The following is a 13002-nucleotide window of genomic DNA, read 5'->3' on the forward strand; positions in this document are numbered from 1 at the left end:
CTCCATCTGAAGAACCGATTTTTCTTGAGTAGCTCCGTGAGGGATCAGTCAGATCCGCAAAGTTTGGTACGGATCTCCGGTACCATGAAGCCAAACCCAGTATACGTCGAACCTCCGAAACAGAAGTGGGGACTGGTATGTTCAAAATAGCCTGAACCTTCGCCGGATCCATTCTTGAACCTTTTGAATCCACTACATAACCTAAATACAAGAGTTCCGGTCGACAAAAATGACACTTCTTCTTCGAAACTGTTAAATTAGCTGCTCGGAGGCGGTTTAAGACCTCCTTCAGTACCTCTACATGTTTCTCGAAGGTATCAGTAATTATCATTATGTCATCTAAGTAGACAAACACATATGGTTCCAAATCCGGATCAAGAACTCTGTACACCAAACGCTGGAAGGTAGCCGGACTATTGACAGTCCCATAGGCAGACGGAGGAATTGAAACAGACCTCTATTGGGTACTGTGAACGCAGTTAAAGGGCGAGAGGATGCTTCTAAGGGCACTTGAAAATATGCCGACTTTATGTCCATAGAGGACAAGAACTTGGCGATGCGGAGCCGATCCAAGGTGGAATTTATATAGGGGAGAGGGTACGCATCTTTTTCTGTGACGACATTCAATTTCCTGTAATCAACGCAGAATCGGTACTAGCCATCCTCCTTTTTAACAAGAAGAATAGGGGATAACCAGAGGCTGGTCGAAGGTTCAACAATGCCCTGCTCCAGTAAGTTGTCTAACTCTGCATCAATATGACCTTGCATTACCGGACTCACAGAATAATACCTCTGCTTAATAGGACGGCACGAGGTTTTTATCTCATGTTCCAAAAGATTAGTACATCCTAACTCGTCACCCATGTTCTGAAAAGCCTCCTGCACAACCTCATTCAAAATTCTAGATTGCTCAGGGGTAAGATGTTCCTCTGATGCAATCGCATCCACAGAGACATCAGCATCTCGTTGAAATACCCATTTTCCACAACGAAGATCCGGTACGACACCAAACTCAATGCCTAGAATTAAAGAGTGCGGCACTTCAGGAACTACTAAGGCTGAAATCATATTAACCTTATTCTCAAGCTTAATTGGTAGATCCACCGAACTGATACTTGAACTACTTTGTCCATTAGCGACTCTACAAGAAAAAACATTATCGACATTAATATTTAAATTCAAATTCTTCAACATCGCCCATCCAGAATCTCCAATAATCGTGAATGAAGCACCCGAATCTAAAAGACCAAACAAATCAACATCAACAACAGAAACCGACAAATATGGGCGTTCATCATTTTGCGCATGCGCCAACACATAATCCAACAGAGCTTTTTGGTGTGAAGGTAAACGATCACGGGCAGAGAAATGGGGGAAGGCACACATATTGCCATTAGAGGTCTTCCCCCTCAGTTTTCCGACGGCTTACACTTAGGGCAGGTCCGAACAGTGAAACCTGGACGACCACACTTGAAGCAGTACTTATTTTTGGTCATCTCACAATCCCTAGCAGCATGACCGGGTTGCTTACAATTCCAGCAAGTCAATACTGCACTTACCTCAGCCGAGGAGGTACTTACATCAGCAGAGGAGGCACCTACATCAACAGAAGAGGCAGATGGTTGTTCTGCATATAATTATGTTTTTGTGGTGGAAAACCTCGTTTTTAAAAACAAAACGATTTATTTCGAATACAAAGCGAGACAATCTTTTCTTAATGGATACACAATCAATTCTTAAAGAATGACCAATCAATTCTTAATGAGTACACAGATTCAGTCCCCTTTATAGATTTTCTTATCTAAATTCCTAGGTGAATAACAATTCAATAACAAGTGAAACAAAGGGCTATTCATAAAGATGAAATGCTGAATCTGCAATTAGATACATTGTAATATGTAGTTCTTATGGGATTGAAGGAAAGGATCTATTTATTTAGTAAGGGTTCATATTATGTAATTCCTCCCCTTCTTGGAAAAAGGTATCACCTTGCTGAGGTGTAGCTTTTAAAAATACATTTCTTTTGAAATATCTAAAAGCAAAAGCAATAATAATTATTATTATAAATATTATTAAAATAAATGTAAAAGTTATTCCTATTGGTTGAAGATTCCACTGGTCTAAGTCTTCTAAGACGATGTCTGGAATATCTTCATTCTCGATATTTTCTTCTTTGGAATTATTCTTCATAAAATGGGTCTGCTTGGGTAGAATAATGTATTTTTCTTCATTTATGGTGGTTAGAGGGAAAATCTCTTTCTGTAGGTTGCTTATTTCACATTTTGAATGGAGGAGTGCCATCGAAGGAGTAAAATAATATTTAATTTGTTGAGGGCATTTCTCTTGAACTTTCACGTTGTCTATCGATAGAATACTTCCATCTTCTAACAATCTGATGTCTGAATGTGAAGTAGTTTTAATTCTAGGACAATTTTCTGTATGATTTTTCAATATGTTCCTGAGACATTCTGGGGGTTATTTAATGATTCTTGATCACATAAGAAATCTTCTTCCACGGGATGACAATTATTTGTTGAAGTTGACCATTCCAATAATTCTTCTTGAGAGAGCATATAGGGATTGGTATGGGAAATGGTTGAATTATTCTGAGGTAGGAAGTAAAACTTGTATAGATCATAGCCTTTCTGATAAACAGTGGGAATTGAAATCAAAAAGAGTAATATTTTGTTTTGAAAAATAATCTTAGTATGACATAATTGATAATAATCTTTAAGGTGATGAACAGGTATTATTGTGACATTCTTGATTAATTCAACAAATTTAGCATAAGGTAAAATAGATTCGTGTAAAAGGTGTAATCTTGCAAAACTTATTGCTGTTTGAATTTCATCAAGGGTATTTTTAATATCTTTAATTTCAAATGTCATGAGATGCATTTGCTCTACCTCACGTAACTCTGGAACAATTTGTAATAGTTTCAGATTTTCATTCATATTTTTGAATTTAGTGATATACTTATTTTTCAGATCGTTTACAACAGTAGCTATTTGCTTCTGATTTTTCATGAGCGTTTTCTCATTTTTCTGTATGCTATTAAAATAGTTTCGATATAATTCTTTATCGTCTGAATCTAACGTTCCGAATAATATTTTTGAAATTTTACCACCAAGATTAACTAATCCTCTTTTAGTTTTAATACTCTTATTAAGAATCTCTTCAAGGGCTTTAAAGTTTATATCATTTGAATGTTGTAAATATTTATAATTTGCTGTCTGAGCAAAACCTAATTTTTGGTCTTTCAGATTTTCAATTTCCTTTTGATATTTGAAAATTATTTCCTCTATCCTATTTAAATCAATGTGATAAATCAATTGTAGATTCTTATTCGTAACATAGGCTTTTCCTAATAAAACGGGTAATATATTATTTTCTAAGGGAATGATTTCGAGTGCGTTTATTATGATACTTATTTTTGTCCATAGGATTATCATTATTAGAGTAAGTAGTATACCATTTGTTTGGTCCATTTTTGAATCTGCAAATAAAATTTAAAACTTATTTTTTTCGTTGTTTCAATATTTTTTTATGATAAATATGTTTATTTTTATCGTCTTCTAACAGAATTCTTGAAATTTTTAAATCAAAACTCTTATAGTCGAATTTCTCTTGCAAAATTCGTATAAGCGGTTTTTCTAATTCTGGTGATTTAAAAAATAATGTATAGGAACTTTTTGGTCTAATATATTCTCTAATAAATTTATATAAATCGCTTTCAATTGAATTTATGGAAACAATAAATCTGAGTTTTTCTCCGAATAGTTTAATTTTTATAACATTATAATTAGATGCAGTTTTGAATATTATTTGTAAATTAGATGAGTTAATACTTCTTTCTGTATAAGGTATTTCGAAAATTGGATTTTCAATATTGCTATGAATAGTTACATCGTCATGAATAATAACATTTTGAGTTTCAAAGTCAATTATATTTTCATCTTGTTCACTATTTTCGTCTGCGGAGTTTAAAAGATTTAAGCATTCATCTAACTCTTCATCTGTTATCTGATTTGCAATTGAAATAAGATCATCATCTATTCCATTACACTCAATTAAATTCTCATTTGTATGTGTTGGTAAATGGTAAATAATCACGTTTATATTGGATTCACCAAAGATATATTTTAACATTTTTAAAATAATTGACCATTCTAGTCGATCTAATCCACATGCAATTCGTGGTAAAGCTAAAAATCTATCGTCATTAATATCGCATATTTTTCTAAGATTTAAAAGTGACTGAAAAACTGTTTCATATTCAGGTTTTTCATAATGACATTTTTTAGTAATTAAATAATAAATATTCCTATTATCTTCTCGGATTGTGGCAACTTCGCCAACTAATTTATTTTGATTCTTCAGTTTTCCTATTCCACCATATTTATTTTTAAATTCTAACGCTATTCCTTTATTCATTTTAAAATCTTGTGATACACAATGTGCTAGGGCGCAATTTTCAGGGGATTCAAATAAGTTACCTTCTTTTTCTCTAATATTCACGTAATTTTTGATATTATCATTTTTATTAAAAGTTAAAAAGTTTTGGTATGTTAATTCACTAGTTGGATCAATAATAATTCTACTTAATGGGTAAGCACATTCTTTATTAGTTGAGAAAAATTGTGAATTGCATACTTGCTTTCTTCTGAATATAGGATCAAGGTTGCGAATAATCGGTGCTTTGATAACAGTTGGGTTTGTATTACAATAGGAGTAATTGAAAGGTTCGTGACCTACGTAACTTGATTGAAATTGTATGGGAGGTCGTTTAAATTTGCTTTTTCGATAAATATCATGGGGAAATTTATGGGAATTTCTATTATTCGAAAATTCTTTATCTATTTTCATTGTAAAGTATTTTCGTTTTGGATCACTGGAAATATCCGTATAATTATGATCATTTACATCTTTTATCAATTTATGAATCAAAAAATCATCATCTTTTTGTTCAATAGTATTTAATAATTCAGAGGGTTTATCTAATTTTTCTTCCATGATTTCATTATTTTCAATTTCATTGGTTTCATTATTATTCGTATCATTAGTTATATCGCATTTGAAAATTACGTTTTCAATATTATTTATTTCTATAGGTTTCGACAATTTTGGTTTTGGATGATTAATGTCAATAGTTTTTTCATTTAATTTTTTAAAATTACTTGCAATACGCAGTTTCTGTTTTTGTGATAAATCTCTTTTTTCAGTTTCTAAATGACTAGGGTTTACTGGTACTTCAATAGGATTTTGATTCGTATCATCTAACGTATGATTTATGTCAGTTCGTTTTCTAAAATAGGGTCTTGAAAATTTCGTTCATTTGAGAAATTACTTTTCGATGTAGAAGGTTGTGAGAAAGAATTTCTCTTATTAGGATTTATATCAATATGAGTTAATTCTTCTACGAGAAAATCAGGGCTTCGATCATTATTATTATAGAATTTTCTCTGGGGATTATTTTGATATTGGGTTGAATAATTAGGACTTTTTTGTGGATAAACTCGTGTCTGTACTGACATTCTTTCAGGTGGGGTAGTTATTCTTTGATTTGGATTCGGTTTAAAAACGTTTTGATTTCTCGACGTACTTGGAACACCAAACGTTTCACGTTGCGTAGGATAATGAGTATTTACTTGACGTTGCGTAAATTGTATCGGTCTCGAAGGAAATCTATGCTGCGTTTCATAATGCTGCGTTCGGTAATTATTATTTGAAAAATGATTGTATTTGTTTGTATTATTGCGATGATCGGAATAATTATTTCTCGATACATTTTTATGTATAGGATTTTTATTTCGACTTCTGTCTAATAATTCATACTGAGCCATATTACATAAATAATCTTTTACAGCGTTTACGGTATTATCAAAGTTAAATGCATTGTTAGTAATCAAATAAGTTAGTAATTCCATTGGGGAATTCGATATCAATACTGTTTTACATATTTTTAAAATATTCGATTTATAAATTAATTTCTCTGGATCAGGCATAGGATCTGAATCTATTCTATAATTAATTCGAATTTTCAACGATATTATTTTATCAATGAAATTTAACATGTCTTCATGTGGCTTCTTTGCTAAAAATTGCAATTGATGAATTAATACATCTAAATTTATTTGATCTCCGAATTTCGTATTTAAGAATCGTTTAAGAACGTCCCAATTGTTAGGTATATCAGAAGTAGATACCTCTACTAATGCACGATCAGTAAGTTTCGATTTTACAACTGCGAAACAATAATCTTTAATTATTTGGGCTTCATTTGTAAACATGAATAAAAATTGTTCTGCGCTACGTAAGAACGAATGCAACTCATTTTCTTTTCCTGAAAATCTAGGTAATAACATTCCAAATTTTTCTGGCAATGTTAAATCTATTCTTTCTTGAGCCATATTTTTATTTTCTTTACGCTCTTTTTTACCTTTAAAATGCTTTACTGACGTAATCTTGATTAATTATTAATGCAATAAAGTAAAATATAGTAATCGGTTTTTTTTAAATGAGTAACCTAGGGAAAACTCTTATGTCGGTTTTTTAAAGAAACCTAGGAAAAACTATGATACAGTTTTACACACAAAACTATTAAAAAGGATGACTCTTTTTGTCCAGAATAAGTAAACTGGGAAGAAAGGATTGGAAAGGATTTTGCTCACCAAATTGTATTCTGTGAAGTCGTCACGGGGCGCTACTCAGGTGATCAGGGCTTCTGGGTGGTTTTCTACTCTCTGTCCGGTTGTGCTGAACGGTTGAAACCGACGTCCTGGGAAGATCGATGTTGATTGAGTTGGATTCTTGGATCACTGCAGGAACTTCTTCTTCTGGCAGGAAAGAATGGCACAATCAATGTCACCAAATTTTCTTCTTTAATAGGAACGGCACAATCCCATCAACTCGTCGCCAATTATGTTTTTGTGGTGGAAAACCTCGTTTTTAAAAACAAAACGATTTATTTCGAATACAAAGCGAGACAATCTTTTCTTAATGGATACACAATCAATTCTTAAAGAATGACCAATCAATTCTTAATGAGTACACAGATTCAGTCCCCTTTATAGATTTTCTTATCTAAATTCCTAGGTGAATAACAATTCAATAACAAGTGAAACAAAGGGCTATTCATAAAGATGAAATGCTGAATCTGCAATTAGATACATTGTAATATGTAGTTCTTATGGGATTGAAGGAAAGGATCTATTTATTTAGTAAGGGTTCATATTATGTAATTATATACGTACGCTAGATCAGGTTCCATCAAAGAGCTCCTATTTCTTGGAGGAGGTACAAAGGATTCGATGGATTCCTTGCTAGCCTCGAGTTGTCTTCCGATATCCAACAGTTGCGAAATCGAGGTGATGTTAGTCAAACCTAACTGACGCTGGTAAAAGGGTGAGATATTACGAAGAAGGATTTTCAGTCGAGCTTCCTCATTGACTGGTACAGTAAGACGTTTAAACATAGTGTCCATCATTGCCAGATACAAACCGATGCTTTCATCAGGGCCTTGAGTTCTGCGTTTGATCTCATCGAAGAGTTTCTCATTATAATTGGGAGGAAGAAACTGTTTTCTCAATTCGTCAACTAACTGAGACCACGTTGACAAGGTGGACTGGACAGATCGGAACCAGATAAGAGCCTTACCCACAAATAGATCACTAGCAGACAAGAACAACTGCTCCTCTGTAACGTTCCGGGAAATACATAATTCCTCAACATTTTCAAGGAAAGAACTCAGGGAACATTTAGAATTATCTCCACTGAATTTGGTAATATTCCATTTGGCCACAGATACTGAGGGTACCTTACATTGGGGAGCTGAGGCTGTATTAGTGGTCCGGTGAACTACATCACTAACTGTGACGTCATCCGACTCAGATTCCGAAGATGAATCAGATATACCAGCTTTATCCATCAGCATGCTCAACTCAAGAGGTGACTGAGTTTGCAGCGACAATCTCCGATATTTCCTAGCTCGCGACCCTAATTCCGCCTGTAATCCAATTATTTTAGCTGAATATCCTGACCGGAGAACCTGTTCTTCCTCTGAGAGCGCTTGAGATCTTTCCGCTCGTTTATACAAATGAACTAAGCGTGTAGACTTCTTTATAAAAGATCGACTTTTCTCATCACCCGAAAAATCTAATAATTGTTTTCGAAAGAATGAAATTGAGCTTTCTATCGCATTTGAGTCATCTTCGAACCAATATGGATATGGTGGGTATTTGGTTTCAATTCCCGATTTTTCTAACCTCAAATAACCTCTAAGACTCTTTCAAATCTCAACAACCGTACTCAAGTTACCTACACCTCTTACAGCTGATTCATAACTTAATTCATCTTTATCAAGACGATTCACGTCCATTCGATCCTCCATACTTGACAAAATACTAAAAACACAATCCTACCTAACCTAAAATACAAAATATTGGCAGCGCCAATAATTACAACGGAAATCGACACTACAGAAAAAATTGATAACAAGGTAGATTTGAAAACTAACGGAATACGAAAACTATCAATAATAACAACAAGACCGATCAACCACTGCAAGTCAGATAGAATAGACTTTTGGGCCCCACGTTGGGCGCCAATTTGTGACGTGTCGACCTTGAGTAAGTCGGTCACAAGGCTAAAGTTCGGCCCGCGACTACACTCAGTGAAGACGGGAGTGAGTTCATCAAAATAAGATGGAAAATAATAATGCGCGCCAGGTAGAGATGTGCCTGTCTTAAGAACAAATTGCGTACTTCTTTACCAGAGTAGCAATGTCAAACGTTTAATAAAAATTCAAATTTCTGCAGTGGTTGATTATAAAGAAAAAATAATGAAAAGAATTCTCTAATTTACCGAAAGCCAGAAGGGCTTCCCAAAACTTTACCTAACACTAACAAATGCCTGAAAGGCTTCCTTTAAACTATAATCAAGAACAAATGCCAGAAGGGCTTCCTACAACCTATAATGCCTAAACTAATCCTGAAAACAGAATCCTTATATCAGCCTACACTTGGCTCAGGCTAAACCTAAAACTTCAGTACCAAAACTAAACGTAAACGGAGTTCAGCAAACTCCAAATACACCAGATAATAAACCAGACAAATAACCAAGTTAAACAAGAAGATTGACCTCAACCACAGATCCTGAAAAAATACACAAATACAGTGGTTGTAATAACTGGCTGGTATAAAATAGCTGGTTGAATAAAGTAATAATAAATTCCAGTCACAAATCCTGAAGGGATACACAAGTATTATAGTTGTTAAAATAAATGGCCAGTTAGTGAAGTGAACCTCACCGCGAACTGTTTACCATTTCGACAGTATATACAAAGCATGAAACAACCTTTATTCAATATATTTCAATATAACTATCAATGGATAGAAAATTAATGATAAAACCGTTAACTCCTAATCAAATGACTGTTTTACTATCAATACACTAAATCGTTACTTCCAAAATTAAATCTCAATACAATACTCATTGAAGCCAGTGCAAGGACTGGTTACCTGAATCTAAATCAATATTGAAGGTTGACAGCCAATCTAACAGTGAAATCTCAATACGTAGAATGTACCATGTAATCGAGGTATACCATATGCCAGAAATATACCATTCACTTGAACTGTACCATACATCAGAATGTACCATCTACCAGAACTGCACCAGAAATTTACCACCATCTACCAGAAAATAAGTACCATAACCTCGACCCATACCATATACCAGACTCCAGAATTCCTGAACGTAACCTGGCACTAGGATTCGTCAAATTCAACCAGGCACTAGGATTCCCAAAAATATCTAGCACTAGGATTCTTAACGTTATCCAGGCACTAGGATTCTCAACGTTATCCCGGCACTAGGATTCCAAATCTAACTAGGCACTAGGACCCTAATAAAATACTATAAGATATTGTTCAAGAAATGAAAAGGAATTTATACCTCTCAGTTGTTGTTCGAGGGAAAAGGATCTTCTTGATATTCTTCGTGTAAGTTCAACAGTTGTTCGAACTAATCGGCGGGAAGCGAATCCTAATAAAACAGAAATTTCAGACAATAGCTCAAGATATAGAAATGATTACATACCTCTCAGATCTTCAGAGTAAATTCAATACAAGAGATGGGCCTTCTGGAAGAAAATTTTCATAATCACTTATAAAACGTAGTTCCCAGAACTATTCACAATACCATAAACCAAACAGGGAATTATCCAAATTGAAGAAATAATCGCCTATAACAAGGATGGTTCTAGATCATATATTCTCCAATCCAGTCAAATTGTCCTCCAAAAAAAACTTCTCTCAAAATAATCACAAATCGCCGATAACCTCCTTCTGACAATTTCATTCCTAACTGCAGACTATACCAGTTGTCAAACGAAACTTCCCACACAGAAGAAAAATAATACAAGAAATCCAGAAATTATAAAATATTTCCCCACGGTAATGATATTCGACCTTATTTATCCGGAAATAACTGTTCCATAATAAATTCAAATTCATATTAATACGAAATATTCCGAGTTGAATTAACAATCAACCTCCAGAGGGCGCATCACCAACCGAAATATCAAACGGTGTAAATCTAACCGTTACATCTGATGTCGATTAATGGCTTTCTGAACTTGTTGACTTATGTAGACATTATGTTGTAGGGCGGTTTGGAGGATGTTGATTTCTTTTGGAATGTGTAGGCTATCTGTCAGTTTTATGGATCTATGGATTAAAGAGTTCAATAAGGAGTTGATTTGAGACGGATGATGGTGTGGATTTGCATTCAGGTAGCGGTTTGTGTGGGTTGGTTTTCTGTGAATCGTGTGCGTGAAGGAATCGTTGGAATTTGCTATGAGGACATCTAGAAAAGGAAGTGAGTTGTTGGTTTCAACTTCCATAGTGAATTTTATATGGCTATTCATATTATCCAGATGATCAAAGAAGTCTTGGGCAGTATCGGGACCATCTGGCCATATGACGAAGTCATCGTCCACATATCGAAGCCAGCAAGTAGGCTTTAGGTAAAACGTTTCGAATGCGTTGGTTTTAAAATCTTCCATATAAATATCAGCGATAGCTGGAGAAAGTGGAGATCACATGGGTGCACCTTTCACTTGTTTGTATTCAGAGGAAACTATCAGAATCTTATGGTTCTTTAACTTTTGAAGCTTAGAATTCATTGTAAAGAATACCATTTTAATTACTATCATAGATTTATTTATGCTTCTGTGAACACAATGCCTCTAAATATAATATACATAGGTGAAAAGAGTGACAGTTAAAATGAGCTTACCTATCTATAGAAATCGCAACAAGATTGAAAATGGAAGATGTTGAACATGTCACGTCCATTGCAATGTAAAAATCACATACAACAGCTGGAAGAGCCCATGTTCCATTGAACTGTAAAAAATAAGAAATTAGTCTTTCTGATGTTCGATTGGTCCAATGCGATTATGTCAAAACTATTAAATTGTTCAATACTCGTTGAATGAACATTACATATAAATATACAGTGTTATTCTTTGACTTGTACATATATTTTAACCGAAGATTCCAGAGGTCGAAAGAAACACTTTTTTCTTTCATAGTTTTTTCCGATTCGGCCTGGTTACAAAGATACAGGCTGTTGAAAATCGATAAAAAAGTGAGATTTTCGGTTATATCTCGTAAATGGTTCCATCGAAGGAAATGAAATTCCCTACACATCTTTCAGTTTCTTCATTATGAACATTACATCCCATAAAAATACCAGAAATTCGAAGAACCCAACTCTTAAAAGTAATTTGAACGTTCATTGAAGAATATTTGGCTACTTTGAGAAATAAAAGTATTCCTCATATTTTCTCCTAAAGAGCGCCGTTTTCGAGTAACTTTATCATAAAAAAAAAAATTATCTGTGAAATTCAAAAAATTGGGTACTTTGGCTGAATGCACCTCTGTTCTGTTGTAAAAAAAAACCACAGAAATGAATATTTACTATGATGTCATGTCTCAGATTTTAGAATTGAAGTACTAGCCAACTTAGTTTCAAAATGAAGTTATTGGAATAAGCTCACCTCAACTCCTCGATTTGATTACAAATTACTGAGCTTTGGCACAGCTCTGATAATGAGAAGATACTTCATTAAAATCAACATTCTATTTTGAAAAGTTCAGATCACCTATAAAGCACATGTTCAAAAAAGTTTTCACAAAATAGTCCCATTATAATGACAACAATCAATATCCCACTAAAGACTGATGCTATAAAACATTATTGTATTCTTCTTGAGGTCATTCAAACTCACATCGAAACATACCACTGGGTACATAATAGACAAATTTTCATGTGATTGAGATTGAATACTTTTATTCTTTTGCTATTCCATAAATTCAACCCAGAGCATATGATTGACATACTTCCAATAGTGCCAAAATTGTTTTAATGTGAAAACAAATTAGGTGAGTTGAAAGAAACAGGATATTCAATTGTGGATATTCATATTGAAAACTTCTCATTTATTTTCAATGGCAAAATCAAGATGAATCAAGTAGTAGAGTATTATAGAACACATTTGATTACAAGTGGAGTATGACATTTTCCATTGATTACAGAGCTATAACATGTCATTTCCATATTTTCACACTGATGGCAAAAATATTGATGGTGATCAATATTTTTATGAGTTAATTGGAACATATCAAATGCTTCATTTCATAAAGGAATTGCTTTCTATCAGAATGCACAGTGATTTATTTTGTACCCACACTATTATTTTGACAATTGTCTTTAAATTTCTTGAAAATACCTATGTATGTACTTCAATATTTTGTTGTGTTTCTTCAAATCTTCGAGGATTTTCATTTCATGCTAACATAATATCAAATATCATTTTACAATAACAGTGTAAACTGTAAATACTGTAAATGAATATTTTAGGTTGGAACATAGATTATTCGAACGGCTGTGTTTAAATTTGAAACACTCGAAATTTGAAGTTCAAACTTAAAACCA

General features: G+C 33.7%; 1 protein-coding gene across 1 annotated transcript in view; it reads right to left on the minus strand.

The window, feature by feature from the left end:
* The window catches only part of LOC123684101 (dopamine D2-like receptor), a 361837-nt gene that overhangs the window by 181424 nt on the left and 167411 nt on the right, over nt 1-13002 (minus strand). The window contains exon 2 of the mRNA XM_045623229.1: nt 11299-11408. Coding sequence (XP_045479185.1) covers nt 11299-11408 — 110 coding nt within the window. The remainder of the gene's footprint in view (nt 1-11298; nt 11409-13002) is intronic.

The sequence above is a fragment of the Harmonia axyridis genome, chromosome 7, assembly GCF_914767665.1.
Source record: "Harmonia axyridis chromosome 7, icHarAxyr1.1, whole genome shotgun sequence".
Taxonomy (NCBI): Eukaryota; Metazoa; Arthropoda; class Insecta; order Coleoptera; family Coccinellidae; genus Harmonia; species Harmonia axyridis.